The sequence below is a fragment of the Heptranchias perlo genome, chromosome 33 (assembly GCF_035084215.1).
Source record: "Heptranchias perlo isolate sHepPer1 chromosome 33, sHepPer1.hap1, whole genome shotgun sequence".
Taxonomy (NCBI): Eukaryota; Metazoa; Chordata; class Chondrichthyes; order Hexanchiformes; family Hexanchidae; genus Heptranchias; species Heptranchias perlo.
The window spans coordinates 31,401,473-31,416,558 of NC_090357.1; the positions used below are offsets into that span (position 1 = coordinate 31,401,473).

At 50.9% G+C, this 15,086-nt stretch overlaps 1 protein-coding gene across 1 annotated transcript in view; it reads right to left on the bottom strand.

Moving 5' to 3' along the window:
- prdm10 (PR domain containing 10) overlaps positions 1–15,086 on the bottom strand; it is a 170,125-nt gene that overhangs the window by 49,451 nt on the left and 105,588 nt on the right. The window contains exons 16-18 of the mRNA XM_067970795.1: positions 11,113–11,223; positions 7,772–7,972; positions 2,587–2,748 (exon numbers count right to left, since the gene is read on the bottom strand). Coding sequence (XP_067826896.1) covers positions 2,587–2,748; positions 7,772–7,972; positions 11,113–11,223 — 474 coding nt within the window. The remainder of the gene's footprint in view (positions 1–2,586; positions 2,749–7,771; positions 7,973–11,112; positions 11,224–15,086) is intronic.

The window sequence follows — 15,086 nt, forward strand, 5'->3', positions numbered from 1 at the left end:
TCTCCCGCCCCCTCTCCGCGACTCCCTCTCTCCCGCCCCCTCTCCGCGACCCTCTCCCTCCCGCCCCCTCTCCGCGACCCCCTCTCCCTCCCGCCCCCTCTCCGCGACCCCCTCTCCCTCCCGCCCCCTCTCCGCGACCCCCTCTCTCCCGCCCCCTCTCCGCGACCCCCTCTCTCCCGCCCCCTCTCCGCGACCCCCTCTCTCCCGCCCCCTCTCCGCGACTCTCTCCCGCCCCCTCTCCGCGACCCTCTCTCCCGCCCCCTCTCTCCCGCCCCCTCTCTCCCGCCCCCTCTCCGCGACTCTCTCCCGCCCCCTCTCCGCGACCCCCTCCCGCCCCCTCTCCGCGACCCCCTCTCTCCCGCCCCCTCTCCGCGACTCTCTCTCCCGCCCCCTCTCCGCGACCCCCTCTCTCCCGCCCCCTCTCCGCGACCCCCTCTCTCCCGCCCCCTCTCCGCGACTCCCTCTCTCCCGCCCCCTCTCCGCGACTCCCTCTCTCCCGCCCCCTCTCCGCGACCCTCTCCCTCCCGCCCCCTCTCCGCGACCCCCTCTCCCTCCCGCCCCCTCTCCGCGACCCCCTCTCCCTCCCGCCCCCTCTCCGCGACCCCCTCTCTCCCGCCCCCTCTCCGCGACCCCCTCTCTCCCGCCCCCTCTCCGCGACCCTCTCTCTCCCGCCCCCTCTCCGCGACCCTCTCCCTCCCGCCCCCTCTCCGCGACCCCCTCTCTCCCGCCCCCTCTCCGCGACCCCCTCTCTCCCGCCCCCTCTCCGCGACCCCCTCTCTCCCGCCCCCTCTCCGCGACTCCCTCCCCCGCCCCCTCTCCGCGACCCCCTCTCTCCCGCCCCCTCTCCGCGACCCCCTCTCTCCCGCCCCCTCTCCGCGACCCCCTCTCTCCCGCCCCCTCTCCGCGACTCCCTCCCCCGCCCCCTCTCCGCGACTCCCTCCCCCGCCCCCTCTCCGCGACTCCCTCCCCCGCCCCCTCTCCGCGACTCCCTCCCCCGCCCCCTCTCCGCGACTCCCTCCCCCGCCCCCTCTCCGCGACTCCCTCCCCCGCCCCCTCTCCGCGACTCCCTCCCCCGCCCCCTCTCCGCGACTCCCTCCCCCGCCCCCTCTCCGCGACTCCCTCCCCCGCCCCCTCTCCGCGACTCCCTCCCCCGCCCCCTCTCCGCGACTCCCTCCCCCGCCCCCTCTCCGCGACTCCCTCCCCCGCCCCCTCTCCGCGACTCCCTCCCCCGCCCCCTCTCCGCGACTCCCTCCCCCGCCCCCTCTCCGCGACTCCCTCCCCCGCCCCCTCTCCGCGACTCCCTCCCCCGCCCCCTCTCCGCGACTCCCTCCCCCGCCCCCTCTCCGCGACTCCCTCCCCCGCCCCCTCTCCGCGACTCCCTCCCCCGCCCCCTCTCCGCGACTCTCTCCCCCGCCCCCTCTCCGCGACTCCCTCCCCCGCCCCCTCTCCGCGACTCCCTCCCCCGCCCCCTCTCCGCGACTCTCTCCCCCGCCCCCTCTCCGCGACTCTCTCCCCCGCCCCCTCTCCGCGACTCTCTCCCCCGCCCCCTCTCCGCGACTCTCTCCCCCGCCCCCTCTCCGCGACTCTCTCCCCCGCCCCCTCTCCGCGACTCTCTCCCCCGCCCCCTCTCCGCGACTCTCTCCCCCGCCCCCTCTCCGCGACTCTCTCCCCCGCCCCCTCTCCGCGACTCTCTCCCCCGCCCCCTCTCCCCGACTCTCTCCCCCGCCCCCTCTCCCCGACTCCCTCCCCCGCCCCCTCTCCCCGACTCCCTCCCCCGCCCCCTCTCCGCGACTCTCTCCCCCGCCCCCTCTCCGCGACTCTCTCCCCCGCCCCCTCTCCGCGACTCTCTCCCCCGCCCCCTCTCCGCGACTCTCTCCCCCGCCCCCTCTCCGCGACTCCCTCCCCCGCCCCCTCTCCGCGACTCCCTCCCCCGCCCCCTCTCCGCGACTCTCTCCCCCGCCCCCTCTCCGCGACTCCCTCCCCCGCCCCCTCTCCGCGACTCTCTCCCCCGCCCCCTCTCCGCGACTCTCTCCCCCGCCCCCTCTCCGCGACTCTCTCCCCCGCCCCCTCTCCGCGACTCTCTCCCCCGCCCCCTCTCCGCGACTCTCTCCCCCGCCCCCTCTCCGCGACTCTCTCCCCCGCCCCCTCTCCGCGACTCTCTCCCCCGCCCCCTCTCCGCGACTCTCTCCCCCGCCCCCTCTCCGCGACTCTCTCCCCCGCCCCCTCTCCGCGACTCCCTCCCCCGCCCCCTCTCCGCGACTCCCTCCCCCGCCCCCTCTCCGCGACTCTCTCCCCCGCCCCCTCTCCGCGACTCTCTCCCCCGCCCCCTCTCCGCGACTCCCTCCCCCGCCCCCTCTCCGCGACTCTCTCCCCCGCCCCCTCTCCGCGACTCTCTCCCCCGCCCCCTCTCCGCGACTCTCTCCCCCGCCCCCTCTCCGCGACTCTCTCCCCCGCCCCCTCTCCGCGACTCTCTCTCACCCTCTCTAACTCCATGTTGCTCACAGACCTGCTGCACATTTTCTGCTTGCCCCAGATTTGCAGTTATCCTTTGTATCTCTGTGTTAAGGACTCGTGTCTTGTGCTCACCACAATGGCATCTCCAGTTGAGCCATCTGTGTTCACAACAGTCGGTGCTGCACTGATAACAGTGGCCACGATGGGTGTTTGTGCAGGCAGTGTCTGTAGTGCATTCGGATTCTCCTGCAAAACATCCGTATGTTTTTTCCGGATGTGTTGCACCATTTTTGCCTGGAGACAGAATAAAGGGAATTATTCAGAGCAGAAGAAAGTCACAGTCTTTACACACTTCTCATTGTCATCAGCCTTCGCACACAGCAAACATTATCTGTCCTGCATGGTAGGTAGTACAGTATTAACCAGAGTGTCTCCCTCACTCACTCATACACACCCCCCACCCCCTATGCCTCCCACACATACAGCAATCCTATACCACCCTGTGTCTCCTGCATACCAGCAGTGCAGATGTTGTGCATTTTCCAGGAGACATTGGAGTGAAAACAATGAAGTGACTATTCTGCAAATTGCATCAAATGTCGCACCGCTTACCAAGAGAGAAAACTTGCAAAGTGAATTGAACCCTAACAACAGTACACTATACAGGCCTGACCGCGACACGTGATTTGTACTTTAATTTGCAGATATAATCCTTTACTTGTACGGTCAGCCGAGGCTCACTGGTAGCACTCTTGCCTCTAGGTCAGAAGGTCGTGGGTTCAGGCCCCAACCCACTAACTTAATCTAGGGAATTGTAAACAATTTTACAACACCAAGTTATAGTCCAACAATTTTATTTGAAATTCACAAGCTTTCGGAGGTTTCCTCCTTCCTCAGGTGAATGTTGTGGAAATTCACCTGAGGAAGGAGGAAGCCTCCGAAAGCTTGTGAATTTCAAATAAAATTGTTGGACTATAACTTGGTGTTGTAAAATTGTTTACAATTGTCAACCCCAGTCCATCACCGGCATCTCCACATCATAATCTAGGGAGGGAGAGCTGCACAGTCGGATGAGATGTTAAACTGAGGTCCTGTCTGCCCTCTCGGGTGAATGTGAAAGAGCCCTTGGCACTATTCGAAGAGAAGTGGAGGAGTTCTCCCGGTGTCCCGGCCAATGTTTATAACCAACATCACGAAAACAGATCAACTTCAACTGGTCATTCACCTCTGCCATTTGTGGGACCTTGCTGTGCACAGAACTGATACATTTTCTCTACAAAATACCAACCACATTTCAAAAGCAATTCTTGGGCTCTGGGATAGCCTGAAGTTGTGAAAAGAGCTGTATAATTGCAAGTGCTTTCTTTGTATTCGAGGAATACAACATAAATATATGAAAGTCTGGAGAGGATTCTGAAGGTTTACAACACAAATTAGTGGTACGTTTCTTTGGGGGGGGGGGGGGTGGGGGGGTTGTGCTGGAAGCTTGCCCTCCCCTCTCCCAACTTCAATTGTGGAACTAAAAATGATGCATTCTGGTCCACTTTAAGCACTCCTTTACTTCACAATCAATAGATATTTCTTTGGTTTTCTGAATGTTTATATTTTATTTTAAAATTTGATTCGAAGTCTAGCGGCATTTGGATTTTAAACAGACTGACCAGAACATCACATCCTCAGAAGTTACTTCACTCTCCCACATTCAATAGAGAGATGCTGCACCCCAACTTCCCATCTATCTCATCCACAAACCCTCCCTCTTCATACAGACACTCTTCTCCTAATTCAAACCCCACTCCAGTTCAGCTGGCACTCCCACCTTTGGCCATCTTCCCTTTATTGTCGTCCAATTTCTCCTCCTTTCCATCTCCCCTCTGGGCTCCTCCTTCTTCACTACGACCATTAATAGACTGCAGCAGGTCCGTTATGCCTCAGCACCGTTCTCAGTGCAGCTGCTGCTAGTAGAGGACAATAATTCACCCATCAAAAGCCTTCCCTCGAGTCTCAACTCTCCCATCATCGCCCATCCCTCCAGTACCTTCAATCTCCCATCGAAGCCAATTCCCTCCTGTACCAACTCTCCCATCGAAGCCCATCCCTCCAGTACTTCAATCTCCCATCAAATCCCGTGCCTCTAATACGCCAATGCTGCCATTATAGCACCAGGAGCATCCCCGATATTTTTGTTTATCCTAATAGTGGATTATTTCAAATATTTATAACATTTTGAGTTAAGTTCTTCCTAATGTCTACCTTAAATTTTGTTTTTCCTAACTAAAATTGATGTCCTCCGTCCTTTCCTGATTTAATTTGAAGCTATATTCTGGGTTTAGCAGCTCGTTACCATTTCCATCCAGCATAGCGTACTTCGTTTAATGCACCATAAGGTGGATGACTGCTAAAGGAATCAGACCGCCATCTGGACTGAGACACCTTGCTTTCACTTCAAATCTTCATATAGACTGGGCAAATCAAATTGGCAAAAGTAGTTTGAAGGATGAGTTCATGGAATGCATCCGAGACAGTTTCGTAGAACAATACGTCATGGAACCAACCAGGGAACAGGCTATTTGAGATCTTGCCTTATGTAATGAGACAGAGTTAACTAGTAATCTCATAGTAAGGGATCCTCTGGGAAAGGGTGATCATAATATGATAGAATTTCACATTGAGTTTGAGAATGACGTACCTTAAGTCCAAAACTGGAGCCTTAAACCTAAACAAAGCCAATTATATAGGTATGAGGGGCGAGTTGGCTAAGGTTGATTGGGAAGTTAGATTAAAAGATAGGACCGTAGATAAGCAATGGCGAACGTTTAAAGAAACAATTCATAATTCTCAACGAATATACATTCCATTGAGGAATAAAAACTCCATGGGAAAAGGGATCCATCCGTGGCTAACTAAAGAAGTTAAGGATAGTATTAGATTAAAAGATGTGGGTATGGTTCTTAATGAATACTTTGCATCTGTCTTCACAGAAGAGGGGGACGATGCAGAGATTGTAGTTAAGGAGGAGGAGTGTGAAATATTGGATGGGATGAACATAGTGAGAGAGGAAGTATTAAGGGGTTTAGCATCTTTGAAAGTGAATAAATCACAAGGCCCGGATGAAATGTATCCCAGGCCGTTAAAAGAAACAGGGAGGAATAGCCGAGACTCTGACCATCATTTTCCAATCTTCACTGGATACAGGCTGGTGCTGGAGGATTGGAGGACTGCTAACGTTGTACCATTGTTTAAAAAAGGGAGAAAGAGATAGGCCAAGTAATTATAGGCCAGTCAGTCTCATCTTGGTGGTGGGCAGATTTTTGGAATCAATTCTGAGGGACAGCATAAACCGTCACTTAGAAAGGCATGGGTTAATCAAGGACAGTCAGCATGGATTTGTTAAGGGAAGGTCGTGTCTGACTAACTTGATTGAATTTTTTGAGGCGGTAACAAGGAGGGTCGATGAGGGTAAAGCATTTGATGTAGTCTACATGGATTTTAGCAAGGCATCTGACAAGGTCCCACATGGCAGACTGATCAAAAAAGTAAAAGCCCATGGAATCCAAGGAAAAGTGGCAAGTTGGATCCAAAATTGGTTCAGTGGCAGGAAGCAAAGGGTAATGGTTGACGGGTGTTTTTGCAACTGGAAAGCAGTTTCCTGTGGGGTTCCGCAAGGGTCCCTTGCTTTTTGTGGTACATATTAATGATTTGGACATGAATTTGGGGGGCTTGATCAAGAAGTTTGCGGATGATACAAAAATTGGCCGTGTGGTTGACAGTGAGGAGGAAAGCTGTGGACTGCAGGAAGATATCAATGGACTGGTCAGGTGGGCAGAAAAGTGGCAAATGGAATTTAATCCAGAGAAGTGTGAGGTAATGCATTTGGGGAGGGCAAACAAGACAAGGGAATACACAATAAATGGGAGGATACTGAGAGGTGTAGAGGAAGTGAGGGACCTTGGAGTGCATGTCCACAGATCCCTGAAGGTAGCAGGTCAGGTAGATAAGGTGGTTAAAAAGGCATACGGGATACTTTCCTTTATTAGTTGAGGTATAGAATATAAGAGCAGGGAGGTTATGCTGGAACTGTATAGAACATTGGTTAGGCCACAGCTTGAGTACTGTGTACAGTTCTGGTCACCACATTACAGGACGGATGTGATTGGACTAGAGAGCGTACAGAAGAGATTTATGAGGATGTTGCCAGGGCTGGAGAATTTTAGCTATGAGAAAAAAATTGGATAGACTGGGGTTATTTTCTTTGGAACGAAGGAGGCTTATGGGCGATTTAATTGAGGTGTATAAAATTATGACTGGTCTGGATAGAGTGGATAGGGAGGACCTATTTCCCTTAGCAGAGGGGTCAGTGACCAGGGGGCATAGATTTCAAGTAATTGGTAAGAATTAGAGGGGAGCTGAGGAGAAATGTTTTCACTCAGAGGGTGGTGGGGGGTCTGGAACTCACTGCCTGAAAGGGAGTTAAGAGGCAGAAACCCTCCTCACATTTAAAAAGTTCTTGGATGTGCATCTGAAGTGCCGTAACCTACAGGGCTACGGACCAAGTGCTGGAAAGTGAGATTAAGCTGGATAGCGCTTTTTCGGCCGTCACTGACACGATGGGTCGAATAGCCTCCTTCTGTGCCGTAACATTCTATGATTTTATGATTCTATGAACGGAAGAGGCCTATAATGAAAGCAGCAAAGGATGACCAAAAAATTGATAGAGGGAGAAAATAGAATGGGAGCAAACTAGCAAGAAATATAAAACCAGATTGTAAGAGCTTCTACAAGTATGCAAAAAGGAAGAGAGTAGCAAAAGTAAACGTTGGTCCCTTAGAAGCTGAGACTGGAGAAATTATAATCCGGAATAAGGAAATGGCAGAGACGTTAAAAAATATTTTGTATCTGTCTTCACAGTAGGGGACACAAAGATCATCGTGGGGAATCAAGGGTCTAATGAGAGTGAGGAACTTAAAGTATTTAATATCAGTAAAGAAAAAGTACTGGAGAAATTAATGGGACTAAAAGCTGACAAATCCCCTGGATCTAATGGGCTACATCCTAGGGTTCTAAAAGAGGTGGCTGCAGAGATACTGGATACATTGGTTGTGATTTAGACTTAAACGTAGGGGGCCTGATTAAAAGGTTTGCAGAAAAAGGTCAGCAAGTAAACTTTATATCTGAAACTATCACAGCTTCAGAGCTGCTGCTCCCCTCGCTCCGACCCACTCCCCTCGCACCCGCCAGCCACACTAAGTTATACTGGAGTCAAATTAAAGAGTGTCAGTTCCGCACTGTCCCGAGTCTGCTCGCAGGCAACACTCACCTTGCTGCTGTATTGCTTGCAGCAGTGTGGACAGCAGACAGGGAGCGTGGCGATGGTGCCCTTCAGCTGTGTATGTGTGCTCAGCATTGGATCAGGTTCCCCTGGACCTGCGGGTCGCAGTTTGCGAATACTTGGAGGAAGCTCAGCCCCTGGGTGGTTCTTCAGGATATGGGCTTTACGCTTACTGGCACTCTTGTACACCTATTCCACAAATCCTAAATTAATGCAACGGTTACAACTCAAAATATCCTAAACATTTCTACAAAGCACAGAACTATATCCAACAGCTGTCACCTTAAGAAAATTGACCTGTTAAAAGGACCCCATTAAAGCAGTTGCAGTACAGCAGCTGCAAGCGGTGTTTCATGTTAAGGTCAGAAATCAGGTCTCAGTCCAGACAGGACTCAGCACTGACCACTGTAACGGGGCCCAGCACTGACCACTGTAACGGGGCCCAGCACTGACCACTGTAACGGGGCCCAGCCCAGACAGGATTCAGCACTGACCACAGTAACAGGGCCTGCCCGGACAGGACTCTGACCACAGTAACAGGGCCTGCCCGGACAGGACTCTGACCACAGTAACAGGGCCCAGCCCGGAGAGGATTCAGCACTGACCACAGTAACAGGGCCCTGCCCGGACAGGACTCAGCACTGACCACAGTAACAGGGCCCTGCCCGGACAGGACTCAGCACTGACCACAGTAACAGGGCCCTGCCCGGACAGGACTCAGCACTGACCACAGTAACAGGGCCCTGCCCGGACAGGTCAGGACTCAGCACTGACCACAGTAACAGGGCCCAGCACTGACCACAGTAACAGGACCCTGCCCGGTCAGGACTCAGCACTGACCACAGTAACAGGACCCTGCCCGGACAGGACTCAGCACTGACCACTGTAACAGGTACTTTTTCTGTGTATTTACAAAGGGTGAAGGAAGGATTGCAGATGTGAAGAAGATGTTAATAGGTATCAATATAAGAATCGAAAATGAACCACTGTTTTCATTACAAGAACTGAAACGCTATTATTGACATTGAGAAGTCACAAGGCCTGAATGGCCTATGTTGCAGAATACATGGCTGGTGATAATTTAACAACATTCTTCAAAAACAGAAATTGTATCAAGGGTTTGGAATGTTGCACCACAGTGAAATTTTGTTTGATAATCATTCCTGTGAAGCGCCTTGGGACGTTTTACTATGTTAAAGGCGCTATATAAAAGCAAGTTGTTGCTCAAAATATGACAAAAAACAATAAACTAGGTAACTGTATGTCAGTTTGCTTCACATTAGTAGGAGGAAAACTGCTCAATGCCATAATAAGGGACATCAGGGAGCACTCAGAAAGGAATGCTGTTAATAGGGAATTGTAGAGGACAGACAAGCTTCACAATTACATTTTTTGACAAAATTACCGAATGGACTTTGGGAAAGTGGCACACAATCGACCAGTGGTGATGACCGATGTCCGCGGTACTGAAGGTGAAGCAATGCCATCGACAGAGTGTGTTTCTTAGATAGCAAGATGCAGCTAATGGCATGACCCAAGGATTAGGATTTGCAATTGAGATGCCTGTTGTGCCCACAGGATTTTGGGATTCAATGATGCTTATGTGAGGACAGGGATTTGAATTACCATCAGCATACAGTAACGGACAATGCATGGGATATTAAAACTGTCGGGTGGGGGGGAATACAGACACGATAAACAACGGCCTTTGCGATGGCTCAAAATATTATTTTCATACTCAACACAATAAATTTTGTTTTAAATTCAAGCGTGTTGGAATGATCCTCTGCAGCCAGCTCTATGCAGCTTGCTCTCATCTTCAAGGGTATATCGACTCAACATGCTGACGTTACAGTGGGAGACTGAGAGAGCTCTGTGGAAATTCTATCCCATATTCTCTGTAGATGGGATCTCTGTGCCACTGACCCAGATAACAATATAATCTGTTGTGAGGTCACCACTTGCTCCAAAAAGAGCTGTACCTCACTGCCTGATGGTTGTTGGTGTTAGACCGGGTGACCATGAAATAAATGGATGTATCATCAGTATTGCTTCACTGACAGCTCCTGACGATGACAAGCCTCAGTCACAGTAACCTGCTGCTGTTATTGCCCAAGTCACACACCATCCCGGCTTGGAAATTTATCGCCGTTCCTTCATCGTCGCTGGGTCGAAATCCTGGAACTCCCTTCCTAACAGCACTGCGGGAGAACAGTCACCACACGGACTGCAGCGGTTCAAGAAGGCGGCTCACCACCACCTTCTCAAGGGCAATTAGGAATGGGCAATAAATGCCGGCCTCGCCATTTCCCGAGAATGAATTTTAAAAAAAAACAGACAAGTCTTTCTCACCAACCGCTCCAACACCAAAATGTATAACTTCTGTATGACAGCAGGCACAGGGATTAAGAAAATATCTTCTGTGTCCGTGGTTGAAACAACACCTGGGCTCTGCAGGTACAGGACAGACATTTCAAATATTGGGCCAATGGTCCATTATCGGGGTTTAGAGGGTTCAATTATGAAGAACAAACTTGACTTGTATTCCCTTGAGTAGAGAAACTATTTCGTCTGATGGGGGAATCAAGAACGAGGAAATGTAATCTTAAAATCAGAGCCAGGCCATTTCGGAGGGAAATCAGGAAGTACTTTTTCACACAAAGGGTAGTAGAAGTCTGGAATTCTCTGCCCCGAAAGGCTGTGGATTCTGGGACAATTGGAGTTTTCAAGTCTGAGATCGATAGATTCCTGTTAGGTGAGGATATCAAGGGATATGGAGCGAAGGTTGGGTACAGATCAGCCATGATCGAATTGAATGGCAGTACAGGCTCGAGAGGCCTCCTCCTGTTCCTATGTTCCAAACCATTCTTTTTCCAGAAATAGACAGTTTCCTAGAAGTAAAGGGAATTAGGGGTTACGGGGAGTGGGCAGGAAATTGGACATGAATTTAGATTTGAGGTTAGGATCAGATCAGCCATGATCTTATTGAATGGCGGAGCAGGCTCGAGGGGCCGATTGGCCAACTCCTGCTCCTATTTCTTATGTTCCTATGTTCCATTAACCAGTTCTCACAGCTGAAACAAGGCCGTTACTGATTGGTGTGACCATAATACTTCATGGCGGCATCAGCTATACCAAGGTTGACATCTCCATGTGAGGAAGCCTTTACAGCCTATTGCGTTGAAATGCAGCCACGACTTCTGCAATCTCAATCAACCCTTCAGAAGTAAAAGCCATGTCCAATGGTTATTTCAGATCAATAATAATCTTCTGAATGAGATCGTAAGGACTAGCACGTGCCAGTGTAGTCACACCTGCCCTGTCCTTACCTTGTCACAGTACTGGCAGTAGTAGTCCCTGTTCGGTTTAATGATGGGCAATGTGAGCTCTGGCACATCATCTATCCTGATATCCGGGTGTCTTTTTGACAAATGATTCACCTGAAAAACAGAACAAGCTTTATGAGAACAAGCTGTACCTTTATGATTGGTCTGGGCTCTGGGTACAACCTATCTCTGTGCACATCCTCTTTGGACCAGGTCTAACAAGCTGGCATGTGCAATGTACCTTCACACTAAACAAGCTTTCTCTGGGTAATGGGTTGAAATAAATAATATTTTATTTTCCAGGTATCATTCCATTAATTTTCTCCCGGTACCTAATTCCCAAACACCTGTTCCCATTGATGAGAGAGAGCAGGATGGTGAGCAATGTACAATCACTGTCCTGCTGGATCAGAACAAGACCACACACCCGGCACAGCGGGCAGCTCGCCGTCTCCCGGCACAGCGGGCTGCTCGCCGTCTCCCGGCACAGCGGGCTGCTCGCCGTCTCCCGGCACAGCGGGCTGCTCGCCGTCTCCCGGCACAGCGGGCTGCTCGCCGTCTCCCGGCACAGCGGGCTGCTCGCCGTCTCCCGGCACAGCGGGCTGCTCGCCGTCTCCCGGCACAGCGGGCTGCTCGCCGTCTCCCGGCACAGCGGGCTGCTCGCCGTCTCCCGGCACAGCGGGCTGCTCGCCGTCTCCGACCACCTCCAACAGGATGAAGTGCTGATCCCAGGACAGGACTCCTGGGTAATTCATCCCATTAACAAGTGTCTGTGAATACCTCACAAGCACCAGCCAGGACCAGCTGGGCTCACCAGCATTATAAATTCTATCAAACCGCTTACTACTGAATAAAAAGGAAAAGCTGCAAATGCTGGAAATCTGAAACAGTAAATGCTGGAGACAGGCAGGAGGTCAGTTGGCGCCTAGTAGAGAAGTGATAGGTTATGGCATCTGGTGTGAAGCATCGACTGCTCTGTTTGTACAGAAAGTATGGCTTCAAATACGATGGTATTAATGTTCATTTTCTTGTATGATATTGCAGCCTGGACTATTATAACCACGCAAGTGATTCACTATCTCCCAAAGTCTTTAAGTAAAGCATTTTTCACCCCTCTAGAAAAACCTGTCCGCCATCTTGAAAGTCTCACTGGCCATAATTAGAACTCGAGGCAGGTTGAGAGTTTGAGCTCCCTCAGTGTTCTGCTCATCATGTGGAAACATCTCAAAGCTTCACATGATGAATTCCATTTGGAGTGCAGCCATTCTGTCCAAGCAATCTCCCACAAACAGCCATGAGATGGGTTACCACTGAATCTATTTTTGGTGGTGTTGGCCCAGATAGATAAAGAATCCCTGCTCTTCTTCCAACAGCCAATCAGATCTTTAATGTCCGTGTGAACCACTGCAACAGGCAGGAGGTTCATTTCAATGCCTCATCTGAAGGATGGCACCTTCAACAATGCAGCACTCCTCAGACCCGCCTTCAGGGTCTTGTGTCCCGCTGATACCTTTCTCAGCAGTGCTGTGTAACATTAGGGCAACCTGATTACAACAGTACAGTTAGAACACTGGCCTTTCACCTCTGGCTTGGCAGTTCCAATCTGCCCAGACTCATGAGATGAAAGTCTCCTCTCTGATTGCTGCAAGGAAACAAAATGAAATGACGAGCAGAACACTGAGGGAGCTCAAACTTTCAACCGGCCTCTAGTTCCAATCATTGCCAGTGAGATTTTCAAGATGGCGGACAGGTTTTCCTAGAGGGGTGAAAACTGCTTCACATATAGACTTGGGAGATAGTGAACCACCGGCTGGTGGTTATAATAGTCCAGGCTGCAATATCATACAAGAAAATGAACATTAATCATAGAATCATAGAATCATAGAAGTTACAACATGGAAACAGGCCCTTCGGCCCAACATGTCCATGTCGCCCAGTTTATACCACGAAGCTAGTCCCAATTGCCTGCACTTGGCCCATATCCCTCGATACCCATCTTCCCCATGTAACTGTCCAAATGCTTTTTAAAAGACAAAATTGTACCCGCCTCTACTACTGCCTCTGGCAGCTCGTTCCAGACACTCACCACCCTTTGAGTGAAAAAATTGCCCCTCTGGATCCTTTTGTATCTCTCCCCTCTCACCTTAAATCTGTGCCCCCTCGTTATAGACTCCCCTACCTTTGGGAAAAGATTTTGACTATCGACCTTATCTATGCCCCTCATTATTTTATAGACTTCTATAAGATCACCCCTTAACCTCCTACTCTCCAGGGAAAAAAGTCCCAGTCTGTCTAACCTCTCCCTGTAAGTCAAACCATCAAGTCCCGGTAGCATCCTAGTAAATCTTTTCTGCACTCTTTCTAGTTTAATAATATCCTTTCTATAATAGGGTGACCAGAACTGTACACAGTACTCCAAGTGTGGCCTCACCAATGCCCTGTACAACTTCAACAAGACATCCCAACTCCTGCATTCAATGTTCTGACCAATGAAACCAAGCATGCTGAATGCCTTCTTCACCACCCTATCCACCTGTGACTCCACTTTCAAGGAGCTATGAATCTGTACTCCTAGATCTCTTTGTTCTATAACTCTCCCCAACGCCCTACCATTAACGGAGTAGGTCCTGGCCCGATTCGATCTACCAAAATGCATCACCTCACATTTATCTAAATTAAACTCCATCTGCCATTCATCGGCCCACTGGCCCAATTTATCAAGATCCTGTTGCAATCCTAGATAACCTTCTTCACTGTCCACAATGCCACCAATCTTGGTGTCATCTGCAAACTTACTAACCATGCCTCCTAAATTCTCATCCAAATCATTAATATAAATAACAAATAACAGCGGACCCAGCACCGATCCCTGAGGCACACCGCTGGACACAGGCATCCAGTTTGAAAAACAACCCTCGACAACCACCCTCTGTCTTCTGTCGTCAAGCCAATTTTGTATCCAATTGGCTACCTCACCTTGGATCCCATGAGATTTAACCTTATGTAACAACCTACCATGCGGTACCTTGTCAAATGCTTTGCTGAAGTCCATGTAGACCACGTCTACTGCACAGCCCTCATCTATCTTCTTGGTTACCCCTTCAAAAAACTCAATCAAATTCGTGAGACATGATTTTCCTCTCACAAAACCATGCTGACTGTTCCTAATTAGTCCCTGCCTCTCCAAATGCCTGTAGATCCTGTCCCTCAGAATACCCTCTAACAACTTACCCACTACAGATGTCAGGCTCACTGGTCTGTAGTTCCCAGGCTTTTCCCTGCCGCCCTTCTTAAACAAAGGCACAACATTTGCTACCCTCCAATCTTCAGGCACCTCACCTGTAGCGGTGGATGATTCAAATATCTCTGCTAGGGGACCCGCAATTTCCTCCCTCACCTCCCTTAACGTCCTGGGATACATTTCATCAGGTCCCGGAGATTTATCTACCTTGATGCGCGTTAAGACTTCCAGCACCTCCCTCTCTGTAATATGTACACTCCTCAAGACATCACTATTTATTTCCCCAAGTTCCCTAACATCCATGCCTTTCTCAACCGTAAATACCGATGTGAAATATTCGTTCAGGATCTCACCCATCTCTTGTGGTTCCGCACATAGATGACCTTGTTGATCCTTAAGAGGCCCTACTCTCTCCCTAGTTACCCTTTTGCCCTTTATGTATTTGTAGAAACTCTTTGGATTCACCTTTGCCTGATCTGCCAAAGCAATCTCATATCCCCTTTTTGCCCTCCTGATTTCTCTCTTAACTCTACTCCGGCAATCTCTATACTCTTCAAGGGATCCACTTGATCCCAGCTGCCTATGCATGTCATATGCCTCCTTCTTCTTTTTGACGAGTGCCTCAATCTCCCGAGTCATCCAAGGTTCCCTACTTCTACCAGCCTTGCCCTTCACTTTATAAGGAATGTGCTTACCCTGAACCCTGGTTAACACACTTTTGAAAGCCTCCCACTTA